Here is a 14,586-nt window from a genome sequence, read left to right as displayed (position 1 = left end):
TTTGTCTACAGGTAACCAGACAATTGTCCTATTATGACAAACAACAGCTCTTAATGCAGCACTTCCTCGTTGTTGCATTGCGCATGACTGGCTGCATTTCCTCTTGGCCCTGCCCAGAAAGCCCTGCTTTTCAGGAATAAATAACATCTCATTGTGTAGATTAGACAAAGTTCCAGGATCAGTCCACTGCCAGGAACCAGACTAGCATTTCTGGGAACAGCACATAAAATTGACCAATATCACAAACTGTTTCTTCCTCTTTACATTGATTATTATTATTATTATTATTATTATTATTATTTCTTAGCAGATGCCCTTATCCAGGGTGACTTACAATTGTTACAAGATATCACATTATACATAATTTCACATTATACAGATATCACATTATTTTACATACAATTACCCATTTATACAGTTGGGTTTTTACTGGAGCAATCTAGGTAAAGTACCTTGCTCAAGGGTACAACAGCAGTGTCCCCCACTGGGGATTGAACCCACAACCCTCCGGTCAAGAGTCCAGGGCCCTAGCCACAACTCCACACCGCTGCCCTGATCACACAAGCATGTGATAAATGTAGGCTCTTAAATAAAAATCTCTTGATTGATCCACCCAATATGTTATCTGTTATTCACACTTCATAAGGTATAATAAAGGGTCATTTTTTAAGATGAGTTTTTGTAGCTTGTCCATATTTGTAGATGTGATATCTTGAGACGGATAATTCCTATATTATAACTTGACTGAAATGTTTGCACTGAAGGGTACAGGTCTATACTGCAGACAGGAGAGATCACGAAGGGTACAGGTCTATACTGGAGACAGGAGAGATCACGAAGGGTACAGGTCTATACTGCAGACAGGAGAGATCACGAAGGGTACAGGTCTATACTGCAGACAGGAGAGATCACGAAGGGTACAGGTCTATACTGCAGACGAGAGATCACGAAGGGTACAGGTCTATACTGGAGACAGGAGAGATCACGAAGGGTACAGGTCTATACAGCAGACAGGAGAGATCACGAAGGGTACAGGTCTATACTGCAGACAGGAGAGATCACGAAGGGTACAGGTCTATACTGCAGACAGGAGAGATCACGAAGGGTACAGGTCTATACTGCAGACAGGAGAGATCACGAAGGGTACAGGTCTATACTGCAGACAGGAGAGATCACGAAGGGTACAGGTCTATACTGCAGACAGGAGAGATCACGAAGGGTACAGGTCTATACTGGAGACAGGAGAGATCACGAAGGGTACAGGTCTATACTGGAGACAGGAGAGATCACGAAGGGTACAGGTCTATACTGCAGACAGGAGAGATCACGAAGGGTACAGGTCTATACTGGAGACAGGAGAGATCACGAAGGGTACAGGTCTATACTGCAGACAGGAGAGATCACGAAGGGTACAGGTCTATACTGGAGACAGGAGAGATCACGAAGGGTACAGGTCTATACTGGAGACAGGAGAGATCACGAAGGGTACAGGTATGTACTGGAATTCCAACCAGTATTGGAATCTCATCAGCTCCCACATCACATCAAGCTGTGAGCTGGTATGATGTGGGAGTTGATGAGATTGCAATGCTGGTTGGAATTCCTCTCTCAGATTTGAGCTCACATTGCAGTCATACAGAGATAAATCACAGTGGGCAGGATTCGCAAAACTTAGCACAGGTTTAATTTTTATTATTATTAACATATTCAAGGCAACTGCTGGATACTTAAAAACAGTTAAAAAAAACTTTAGCTACACTTTTTGGCAATTAAAATAACATCAGTTCCTTGAATTGTCACTCACAGTAATACAAGAAATACCATTTAATAAAAAAACAACAAACAACAACAACAACAACAACAACAGGTTGCTGAGAAATAATTTAACCAAGCTAACCAGACCCATTTACTGCACTTTTGCTAAAATAATTGAAGCTGTGTTTGATGATTGCATGCCCCCACGGCACAACAGGGCTTGCCTTTGAAGCTGTTTTTTCTGTTTTATACTAATAATCAATTGCATGTGCAAACCAGCCACCATGCACAGCGCAAGCCAGCATCTTACCCGCTTCCCAACAAAGCCTGGCTGCTTTGCACAAGCAGTTCTACAGGGTTTAGCCTCTTCTTATCTGCTAGGCTTAGAAATGAAACTCCTAGCAAAGCCAGGAATGGATTCCCTTGCTTGCGTTAGTAGTTATTTCCCTATGGTGTGAATGCAGCGTTTGCTATGCCCTCTCCGTCACAGGGCTTCTCAATGACGGATTTGGGCTTGGAGCACAGCCTCTTCCACAGGCGGCGGAGGAGCTCCAGGTTCCAGCTGCTTTCCTTGGCCTCCTTCAGGCCGTAGCGTCTGTTGAAGTCTTTCTGAATGAGCCTCCTGTTGTGGGAGAGGTTGCTGACCATCATTGAGAAGAGCATGAACCCGAAGAAGCCAATCACTATGATGACGTACCACTCTGCGTTCTTCTGGGATGAGTTTGGGCTGCTGCTGTTGTAGGTGTGCTGGAAGTTCCACTGGAGATTGCTCTGGTTCACCGGCCGCATTCTGCTGTCAACAGACACAGCCTGTTAGATGTCGTGACCACAAAACTTTGAAGATAATCATTTTAAAAAGAATAAGAAACCTAAACTAAGTCCTTAAATTAAAGACATTAAATATATACATATAAAACTAAAGTTGTGCTCTAAATTATTTCTCTTACAAGCTACTTTACGACATTACAAGCCCCCTAATTCAAGAGTGTTTCTACTTTCTAAAGGTAACGAGAACCTGGTCTTGTTTTAATGAGCTAAATCTTCGATTTTCATTAAACTATTTGTACCTGCCTTTTGTTGCCTAGAATTTCACAAATGTGAAATGTTTCTTTCTTTCTTTCATTAACCAAGGTCAAGGCCTTGTTTACACAGGGGCCCTCGAAAACAATAACAAAGACAATTGCAATGTATACAAAAAATTGAAATGTGCAAACTTACCAATAGAACATCACAGTAAAACATCACAATAAAAACATCAGCATACAGAGATCTTAGTACAAATAAGTTATGGATCTATTTGTTAATGTCGACTGAGGTAGAAGCACTGGCAGGAGGTTCTAAGAAATTCCCTAATATGACCTTTAAAACCAGAGAAGGAAAGACTGGTTTAATTGCCAGGTATCTGTAGCTGCAACCCCTCTGCTCCTAATCCTAGTTTAGTTTAACTCCATTCTAATTAAGATCAGAAAAACAAATTGATAAATCCCCTCTCCAGGGCAGTCCTTCCTGCTTTTTTAAACCACTGTTTGCTTTCACATGGATCTGCTTCTCTCTGCTTGTCAGTGCTGTGTGCTTTCACATGGATCTGCTTCTCTCTGCTTGTCAGTGCTGTGTGCTTTCACATGGATCTGCTTCTCTCTGCTTGTCAGTGCTGTTTGCTTTCACATGGATCTGCTTCTCTCTGCTTGTCAGTGCTGTGTGCTTTCACATGGATCTGCTTCTCTCTGCTTGTCAGTGCTGTGTGCTTTCACATGGATCTGCTTCTCTCTGCTTGTCAATGCTGTGTGCTTTCACATGGATCTGCTTCTCTCTGCTTGTCAGTGCTGTGTGCTTTCACATGGATCTGCTTCTCTCTGCTTGTCAGTGCTGTGTGCTTTCACATGGATCTGCTTCTCTGTCAATGCTGTGTGCTTTCACATGGATCTGCTTCTCTCTGCTTGTCAGCGCTGTGTGCTTTCACATGGATCTGCTTCTCTCTGCTTGTCAATGCTGTGTGCTTTCACATGGATCTGCTTCTCTCTGCTTGTCAGTGCTGTGTGCTTTCACATGGATCTGCTTCTCTGTCAATGCTGTGTGCTTTCACATGGATCTGCTTCTCTCTGCTTGTCAGTGCTGTATGCTTTCACATGGATCTGCTTCTCTCTGCTTGTCAGTGCTGTATGCTTTCACATGGATCTGCTTCTCTCTGCTTGTCAGTGCTGTGTGCTTTCACATGGATCTGCTTCTCTCTGCTTGTCAGTGCTGTGTGCTTTCACATGGATCTGCTTCTCTCTGCTTGTCAGTGCTGTGTGCTTTCACATGGATCTGCTTCTCTCTGCTTGTCAGTGCTGTGTGCTTTCACATGGATCTGCTTCACTCTGCTTGTCAGTGCTGTGTGCTTTCACATGGATCTGCTTCTCTCTGCTTGTCAATGCTGTGTGCTTTCACATGGATCTGCTTCTCTCTGCTTGTCAATGCTGTGTGCTTTCACATGGATCTGCTTCTCTGCTTGTCAGTGCTGTGTGCTTTCACATGGGTCTGCTTCTCTCTGCTTGTCAGTGCTGTGTGCTTTCACATGGATCTGCTTCTCTCTGCTTGTCAGTGCTGTGTGCTTTCACATGGATCTGCTTCTCTCTGCTTGTCAGTGCTGTGTGCTTTCACATGGATCTGCTTCTCTCTGCTTGTCAGTGCTGTGTGCTTTCACATGGCTCTGCTTCTCTCTCTTTGCTTGTTTTGGGTTTCCAAACTGTCATCAGCTCAATTATTTTTCCAGAAAGGAAAAAGCACAGCCCAATAAAGTTACCAAACCAGAAATAAAATTCTAGCTTTAAATGTCATCCGACTGAACATTTAATAATATATATATATATTATTTAGTAACTCTATATTGCCTCTTTTTCTTACCCAATATCGAATAAGCAAATATGTTTAGTGTGGTTTCAAATATGAATACAGTCCTCAGTGGCAGGTGGTAGCAGTACACAGCTCTCAGTACACAAAGACATCCAAAGTCTGTCCAGGTATATGCTAAAGCATGCATCCCGTCTATTCTGTATACACAATGCATTTGCACTTAATCACAATCTTAATCACAGTCTGCAGAGCTTTAACTGCTCTTTACTGTGTGCGGCTCACTGCTTCACCAGATTCCAGATTCCAGCTGGAATAGGGTTAAACAAAGGCAGCAGATGTCTCCTGGCGGGGGTCTCCATACAGTATAGTACAGTTATCAAATACAGTACTGTCACAAGACTGCCAGACAGGTAGACAGACAGGGCTAGAATGAGATAGAGATATACGGACAATAAAGCAATGCAGTTAAAAAGCATCAAGCCCTAATGCTTCCATGCAGTCTAGTAAAGGAAAGCCAGTGCTGTGGGTGCAGGGGTACTAACCTGATGCTGTGGATCCCCTCGCCTGGCTGCTGTGGCGTCAGTGCTCCAGTGGGCTCGATGGTTCCAGTCTCTCTGTGGGGCAGCCCTTCTCTTTAATGACTCCAGGTGCTGAGCTGGGCGGAGCCTGCTTCTCAGCTGAGATAGCAATCTGAGAGAGTGTCATATATTTGATGGGAATGCTTTTTGTATTCTTTTCCATCAGCATGTCTATGGAATTAACTGCTATCAAATAAGGGCTGGAATATTAGTCAGGTTATTGATGTGTTGATTAGATAACAGCAGCAACCAAAACGAAAGAGAATATATTGAGAAAGCGATAAAACAATATATTGTAAAAGATTTGAATTGTTTTAAGGGTCAATAGTCCTTTTGCAGAAGACCCAGACACAAAATTGAGGTGTTTTAAGCACTTCTGTGCATTTTTATTGATTACAGAAATAAAAGACAAAACAAAACAAAAAGCCTAACTCCACTTCGGAGCGCCAACTCAAGCCTTTTTCTCTACTCCAAGGCCACTTCACCCCTCCACCTTTAAAATTCAACCACCCAAAGTCCGACATTGTCCATCCACCCTTTGTGGGCGGGCTTGAGGGCGTGTTGATCCACCATCTGGTACCTCCAGAAGTGACTGTGAACTGACGACAGAGGACCCAAACGGGGTGACAGGGGCGACTGGAGTACAGGATGGGGGCCGGGAGGTTGCAGCAACAGGCTGAGGAGAGAGCTCTGGAGCCAGCGGAGTGACGTCTGGGGTTTCAGGCGGAGCGGAGTAGGAGACCAGGCTAACAACTCTGCCTGGTGGTGCATCGTCCTGGGACCTCGACCCAGCGATAGGAGATCTGGACACCACGGCAGGGTGTCTAGGAGTGCGGGGCAAGGGAGTGCACCCACCGGCGGCAGACTGGTGTGCAGGGGTAGTGGTCAGGGCTGTGGTGGAGGTGTGCTCCTCACCTCATTCCCCTTGTCTGTATCCTGTAGATCCTCCAACTCTTGCCACTGTTGCCTGTTGCTCTTCTCTAGTGCAGCCGTTGACTGCACCAACGTTTTGATTAGATCTTGTATTTCCATATTTAAAAAAGAAAATTGTGCTGGGTCCGTAGGGCTTGGTACCGCTGCCACCATATGTAAAATATTTTGTTTGTTTTAAGGTTCGATAGACCTTTTGCAGAAGACCCAGACACAAGATTGAGGTGTTTTAAGTACTTTTGTGTGTTTTTATTAATTACAAAAATAAAAGACAAACCAAAAAAAAACAAAAGCCTAACTCCACTTCGGAGCGCTAACTCAAACTTTTTCTCTGTCCCTAACTAAAACTGGATGCCTAGGTTGTTTACCAATAAAACAAAATAACACGCTTTCACAAGCACAAACACAAAGGTTTTCACATTACCTTTTTCACCACACAGTTCTTTTCACCGTGACAGTCTCTCTCACACAGACTGGAGACTGCCCAGAACAAACATTTTGTGCTGTTTAATTACCTGCCTGCTACAGGCAGGGGACATCAATTAATTTAACACAAATAATTACACCTGTGGCACAGCCACACCCACACATTTCAGAAATTAACCCTATCCCTGCCAATCACAAACACATTGTGTTATACATGATGCAATACTCAAAGAAACTTCAATTCAATGTCTTCAAAATAAAACATGTGTGTTGATTTGAAGTGTCTGAGTATTTCTACATGCTACACCAGGGGTATCCAACCCTGGTCCTATCCAGCAGGTTTTATAGATGTCCTTACATCATCAATGGCTAAAGATCTGGAGCACCTGTTAATCTTGACTAATTAAGCCAATAATTGGTTCAAGTAAGTAAGAGATTGGTTGAAACGAAAACCAGCAGCCACAGTAGCTCTCCAGGACCAGGGTTGCAGACCCCTGTGCTACACTTTTGAGTGTTTAATACTTAGTGAGGTGTTCTGTATTTAAAGAGAAATCGAACACACGCACACATACACACTTACTTTGTGTGAATGATTTCACTCCTCTCCCGTTCGTTTGCCCCTTTTATAACGTAGACCCGACATACAGATAGACGGTTAAGTGCTTTTACGCTCACTTTTATTCAATACAAAATAAACCAAACACAAACAAAAAAAAAGATTAGCTCACATTGGAGCGCTAGCTAATACACACAGAAACGACCTACCTAAATACGGGACGACTAAGCCGTTTACACGTGCAAAAAACACAGTATACAACACAACGGTACACACAGTATCTTTCCACTGACTGCGCGGCAGCAGGGCACACAGCTTCCTGCTTCCTTCTACTCAGCAACCCTGAATGAATTAGTTCTGGCCTTTTTATTCCCCACAAAAGCAGGTATAGGCAGTTGGCGCTGATTTACAATAATCGCCAAATGCCAAAACAATTAACAATTAAACAAATTAACAAAACAATTAACACACGTTTGCCTGTGTGTTTGGCAGGGATGATTTTAACCCCCTCCCTGCTCTGCTACATTTGCAACAAATACAAACTTCACTGAAAATGAGACTTTTGTGCTGCTGTGACATTTTTAATAACTGATTACTTTCTTACACAAGTAATGTGTCACTAATATGACTTCTGACAACTTGAGGAATTTGTGCACCCAGGAAACTTTGCAATATTTTTGTTTTGCATGCTTTGCAAACACAATACATCTTTGTTAACTTGGCTCTTTCGTGCTTGTGGATTTCTAATTAGGGAACAGTAGACTGCTTTTGTTTTCCCAGTTATTTTTCCAGTGTTGTATTTGTACTGGTTTAGAAGATTCTGGGGATGAGTAGCATGATGCCCAGTACAGTTGCACTGTGGATAATGCTGCACACCCTCATTCTTATTTGTGGTTGGTTTCAAAGTCCTGTGTTCTCACTACAATACAACACACAGGGTTGTAACAATTGAAATTCAAGTAGGAGTGCTTCAATAATAACAAACAGCAACAATGTTTTTGAATTGGAAATCAAATCAAAGAACCTGGATTTTAGTTCTGAATAAACCAAAACCCAGAGAGATCAAATATTTACTGTATATCTGACCTTAACACTGCCCTATTGTCAGAGCTCTCGCTCTACATCCCGCCTACAGGAAGGCAATCTGTGAGCTCTGATTTGTTCATTTCTCCTTTGATTGACAGTCCGCCAATACCTTGCTACATTTTATTTTTCTACAGTTTCAGCTGCCGCCGGGGCTGCTTTTTGCTATTAATAGAAACAAATACAAAGAATGTCATTAGTCCACAGTTTGGGAATATTGTGTTCAGTTCTGGTCACCTCGTTACAAAAAGCGACCAGAATTATCCCGGTTTTAAAAGGCATGTCGTATGCAGACGGGCTAAAAGAATTGAATCTGTTCAGTCTTGAACAAAGAAGACTACGCTGTGATCTGATTGAAGCAATCAAAATTCTAAAAGGTATTGACAAAGTCGACCCAGGGGACTTTTTCAACCTGGAAAAAAGAAACAAGGACCAGGGGTCACAAATGGAGTTTAGATAAAGGGGCATTCAAAACAGAAAATAGCAGGCACTTTTTTACACAGAGAATTGTGGGAGTCTGAAACCAACTCCCCAGTAATGTTGTTGAAGCTGACACCCTGGGATCCTTCAAGAAGCTGCTTGATGAGATTCTGGGATCAATAAGCAACTAACAACAAAACGAGCAAGATGGGCCGAATGGCCTCCTCTCGTTTGTAAACTTTCTTATGTTCTTATGTTCTTAAAACTTCTGCTGGATACTGCTTTACATGATCTACTGCAGACACATTTTTAGAGACAGCCATGTTCTTGTTTACAGTGTGTAGTATTTTAATTTCCCTCCTAGACTGCATATACTGTAGTCACATGACATAATCACTGCACAGCACTATGTGCATGGCGAATATTACACGCAGACACAGAAGATCTGTACAGTTAGTTAATGTGATTTTTTTGTATGTAATACAAACAATTATGAAATAATGTATTTTTATTTCTCAAGAATATTGAAAAAATCGTGGTATTGGGCTAATTTCATGATTTCCGCGCAGTATATGAAGGGAGAGAAACACGCGCTATGGACTTAATCCCTTCTTGCCGTTTACCTTTACCTGCATTTTCTTTCTAAAATTCAAACCCCCTAATTAAAAAGGAAAGTTTCAACATGTAAAGAGGCATACTATGCACATTTGAGACAGGACAGGTTTTTAATTTGGCTCTAAAACTGAAATAAATGAATGTGTAAATTGAGCCTGATTCATACATTTTATCCTGCAGACTGACACCTCTGACGTAGGCTAGGGATGGATATTTCCTGCAGACTCACACCTCTGACGTAGGCTAGGGATGGATATTTCTCAAGAGGTAGAGGGCGTGGAGCATTTGGTATTGTACATTAGCAGGAAGCTGCTTGCGTGAGAGACTCAGAGCAGGTATGCTGTAATCGAAAAGGAATGCCTAGCCGTCATAAAATTAAAAATAAATGAACCGAAAGCCAGTTTCTGTGTGCCTCTCTTCCTGTGTGTGTGTGTGTGTGTGTGTGGGGGGGGGGGGGGGCGGTGGAGTCCGGGGTGCCAAGGGGGGGGCCTGGCCGCCCACGTGCAGTTTGTGTAAAATCTTCCAAAAATGTTGACCTCGCGGGGGCCCCAATTCTGTTTACTGTATATCTGATACAAATGAGCAAAACAAGATGTTATAGAACAAATATTTACTGTATATCTGATATAAATGAGCAAAGCAAGGTGTTATAGATCAGTCCACCTTCTAATGCTTCTACCCTCACAATTGGCTCCTATTTTAGCTGCAATGACTTCTATTTAGTTTTTCCTAAATAAATCACTTGACATTAGAGATCAGATTTTACAGACTCCTTCTATTATAGACCATTCTTTCTTATCTGAACCTGTTAACCTGGTAGAGCGACACTGGAGGCTTTTCCTGTGATACCTTACAAGCCCTGACAGCATTAGTTCTGCATATGAGACCTACTACTTGTGCCCTTGATCCAATCCCTACCAAATTATTAAAAGAAAGCTGTGTGGTACAGTGGTTAAAGAAACAGGCTTGTAACTAGGAAGTCCCCAGTTCAAATCCCCCCTGAGCCAGTCACGTACCCTCCTTGTGCTCTGTCTTTCGAGTGAGATGTAATTGTATGTGACTCTGCAGCTGATGCATAGCTCACACACCCTAGTCTCTGTAAGTCGCCTTGGATAAAGGCATCTGCTAAATAAACAAATAATAATAATAAAATATGTTTTCTGTGTTATTAACACACACATTTTAACAATTCTGAATGAATCACTTTCCTCTGGTATAGTTCCCTCTGCATTTAAGGTTGTGGTGGTAAAGCCCTGCTCAAAAAAATCACAAACCTCGACCCTAAAGCCCTCAGCAACTAGACCAATATCCAATCTGCCATTTTTATCAACTGTTCTACAGAGAGTTGTTGCCAATCAATTACACAAGTTTCTAGCTTGTAATACTGTATGTGAGAAATTCCAGTCTGGATTTCGTGCTGCACTTAGCAGCTGCAGTATAACTAGCCTCACTTAAAAGCATTTCGAATTCCTGAACATTTCATTTCATACCTGTTTAATATCCTATCCTGTCTACATGTACTGGTATTCATTCTTACTGTGCCGATTGGAGTACAATCGGAGAGTAACTGGTGAATTGCAATGATTTTAGCTTGATGTTTTCAGTTACATAAAGAAATAAGAGCTGAAATACAAAGATACATCGCTTGTTCTGCTTAGGGGCTTCATTTAAAGTGTTTCTACAGACTCTACCTCTTCATTTTACAACAAAACAAAACTCTCTCAAGCTGCCCATTTCTCATTTCGTAACAATACGATGGATTTTCATTTATTTAAAAAAAAGCAATAGGAGTTCATTAAAAAGTGAAGTAAATGCATTGAAAATACAGCCCTAAAGACCCTCTCAGAAATTCTCAATGTGGCTCCAGCCTGTGGTGCTCAGTGTCATTTCTGTTGCACTGCAGAGAGGGCGGTTTGTGATCTCAATGCTGTGGTGCTCAGTGTCATTTCTGTTCCACTGCAGGGAGGGCGGTTTGTGATCTCAATGCTGCTACAATAAAGATTCCTTAGGTGATTGCAGATTTGCAATGCATCCTTGGCTTTTAACACCTGTGTCTTATCCACACAAGAACAAAGAACAGGCGTCAAGGACACACAGTGATGCACTAGGAATGTGATCGAGATCACTGACATGGATTTTGCCTAGACGTATTTTGTAATGCTGTCAGACTCCCCCCACACTTTGTGTACAATGTACACTTTCACCTTCACACGTTTGTATGCATATAAAATGTTCTTATAACACTGTAAGTGTTCAGTGGCTACTTCTAATCATGTTGAGTTTATTTATCACAGAGGCGAGCAAAGAGTACCAGAGAAAATGCATGATTAGAGGAATTCACCAAACAATCAACTATAAACAAACTGAGCCGTCTCCCTGTACGCTAGTAGTTTCCGTAACAGTGAATTCTGCTTCCATTCATTTTTCTTGATCTCGTTAACATGCATTTTGATTAACGAGTTCCCCTTATCTACGCGTTGAGACAGGAAGTGATGTAGGTGACATGTGACAAGCTTTTTAATGGGAAATGTGTTCATTAACAACCTCATCGACTCAATTTCAAAGCATTAATGGATTGATTTAATTGACACATTTCATTTGAAAATCACTTGCTACTAAAGCTGTTGTTACTATACCACAAGCTCGATACCATAACACTGTTTTTTGAAACTCCTGCCCATGGAGTCCTAACCAATAGAACTTGTAATAGAAGAGTCTGCTGTGACTTCAGAAGATAAGCCGCGCCTTCACATTTCTAATCTGTGGATATGGCTTGAAGGTCATTACATCAAAATGTGATTTCCACCAGCCTTTGTGAAAGTAAAATACAACTATACATTTTATGAAACATGCCATTTAATGTTTTGCTTGTGATGGGATTCCAACCACTGTAGTGGTCTTTCTTTATTAGAGGAAATTAAAGTTATCTCTTTGTTTTGTGTTCCACTTTCCTCACAAACACACCGACACACACGCACACACAGACACACACACACACATACAAGGACACACAGATACACGCTCACAGAGACACACGCACACCCACACACAAACACACACAGATGCACGCACGCACACACACACATTGACTGAAGTGTACTTTTACAATTATAAACTCCAGAGGTGCATGGAACATGAACACTGAGGATAAAGCAAATACTTCTGCATTGAATGTTTTATTTAAAAAACACAATTGGGTCTCCCCATGCATCATCTCCCACTAGCGTTACAACCTAAATACCATCAGTGTGTGGACAACACTGGTCAACACAATGCAAGGTACACACACACACACACACACACACACACACACACACACACACACACACACTCACACACACACACACACACACACACACACACACACACACACACAGACACACACACACAGACACACACACACACACACATACACACACACACACTCACACACACACACTCACACACACACACACACACACACACACACACAGTGTTTCAAAACCAGCTGCTCTGTATGTGCTTTGAAGCAGCAAATCAAGGTTGCTTCTCAGTGTCCAGACACACACACACACTTCTCCCTGCTGGTCACCCGGGGATGTGCCGGATGGCCCCTTCTGTCACCATGTGGTTATGGATGACCCAGCTGCTGTTGCTGGTGTTTGAGTTGCTGGTGTTGGTGTGGGTCAAGGCGGAGTTGCCTGCGGCCCAGTCGTTGGCGATGTACAGGTTGTAGGGGTCGTGGGAGTGCTCCAGCTTCTTGGAGCGGATGTACCTGAGCATGATGGCAAAGGTGAAGAAGCTGAAGAAGCCCATCATGAGCACGATGTAGAGGGTCCTCATGCTCTCATCCTGCGGTGTCACTCTGCTCGCCGCTGCAGTCCTGTTCAGGTACTCCTGGAGCAGCGAGGCCAGCAGGGACTCCAGCCTGGTGTCGTTCACCACAGACATGCTTCTCTGGAAGATCTCCACGCGTCGCTCTGCCCTCGTCCTGTTATGATGGACCTTGATAAGCACCTTCTTGGACTCTCCTGGATGTCTGCCCTCTTGTGGTTTCTTGGCTCCAGCCTCAGCGTCTGTCAGGGATCTCACAGAGCTTTTTCTGCTAAGTGTCTTCACATGTGGGTTAAGTGGACATCACACGTTGTCTTGTTAGTTCTAGAGGGTCTCAGCTGTGCTATTGATAACTCAAGGTGTCTCCCAATTTATAGGCTAGTCTTGCTTCCTAAAAGAAAGATTTGAAATCCAATGAAATACAGCCATAAGGGAATGGAAATAATTCACTGTCAGTAAAGTAAGTAGCTTTTTTTTGCTAATGTTTTTCTACCCAAATAAAAGACCTTTCTGTGGTATAAAGCAACAGGGGCACTGCTCCTCAGAACAACAAGGAATGGCTTTACTCTAACTAACCTCATTCTCGCTGGTTTCATACCCTTACAACTGAAGTATTCCTCCCGGAAAGTGACCCTATAGAATCAGAAGAGTTTGAGATGAATGAGGAGGCTGTATCTATTGGAAATACTCTATTTATAGTGTTGGTCCAAGATGTCACCAGTGTGCCACACAGCATGATCTGCTTTTCTGGTGGCTTTCTGGTCTATCAATGACAGTTACAACGCTGCTAAAACATTACGCTAAGCTCTGTACTGCAAACTGCAGAAAACTGTACAAAATCTATTATGCAAACTGCTCGTGCTCTGGCTGAACAGTCTGGACTACGTCAGCAGAACATAATAACACGAGAAAGTAAATAAAATGTATTTAAATCGCAATCAATTAACATTTTTGCATTCACTTCTAAAAAGAATCCTGAAAAATCATTCAAAGTGAATGCAACACATTTTAGATCCCTTTTGGAAAGAGTTTTGAAGACATGTGTTTCAAACTTGGAAGAAGAGACCTAAATAAGATTTTTATTTAATACAAAACCAGAAAGCATGCAGCTTGGCATTGTAACTGAAGTACACCAAGGAGAAGCATCGCAAAAACTAGTAATCCATCCCACCTCTCTCACCTGTGGAACACAGTGCTGACATCCCCTCACGAGCCCTGCTGCTGCTGGTGTAGACAGGTCAATCCGCTTTACAGCAGCCTTCTCTGAGGAAGGACTGACCTTCCTGTTGCAATAACTCCCAATTTCTAGACTCCTGTTTGACCTGATTGGCTGGTGACTGAGACAGACTCCTCTTCTTCCAAGTAACACACCTTCTTTGTGTCCAATCAGCCTGCCCACCTGGACTGCACAGTTTGTGAGTGAGTCTGGTCAGTAAAGCTTAAAAACGTAGTTTCCCCGAAGTCCGGGGTTATTACATCTGCAAAGGAGTTCAGTAACAGGAAATGAAGAAGCAAGTCATTCACTGTGGTGGGTGTCTTCCGAGTGTTGATTTGTGTTTGTATCCGGTCTGAGTATTC

At 42.6% G+C, this 14,586-nt stretch overlaps 1 protein-coding gene across 2 annotated transcripts; it reads right to left on the bottom strand.

Annotated features, from left to right (window-relative positions):
• Window positions 1–11,048: 11,048 nt before the first annotated feature.
• LOC131737949 (potassium voltage-gated channel subfamily E member 1-like) lies at window positions 11,049–14,586 on the bottom strand. Of its 2 annotated transcripts, none has more exons than XM_059030342.1 (2): window positions 14,180–14,586; window positions 11,049–13,399 (listed from the first exon to the last, which is right to left on the bottom strand). In XM_059030342.1, exon 2 carries the CDS (start codon window positions 13,123–13,125, stop codon window positions 12,763–12,765), a length of 363 nt encoding a protein of 120 aa, XP_058886325.1. In that variant the 5' UTR covers window positions 13,126–13,399; window positions 14,180–14,586; the 3' UTR covers window positions 11,049–12,762. The 2 variants fall into 2 exon arrangements, with proteins under 2 accessions (XP_058886325.1, XP_058886324.1); XM_059030341.1 differs by having other exon boundaries at window positions 14,189–14,586.

The sequence above is a fragment of the Acipenser ruthenus genome, chromosome 9 (assembly GCF_902713425.1).
Source record: "Acipenser ruthenus chromosome 9, fAciRut3.2 maternal haplotype, whole genome shotgun sequence".
Classification (NCBI taxonomy): domain Eukaryota; kingdom Metazoa; phylum Chordata; class Actinopteri; order Acipenseriformes; family Acipenseridae; genus Acipenser; species Acipenser ruthenus.
Note: the sequence above shows the minus strand (reverse complement) of the source record. Positions and strands in the feature narration are given on the sequence as shown.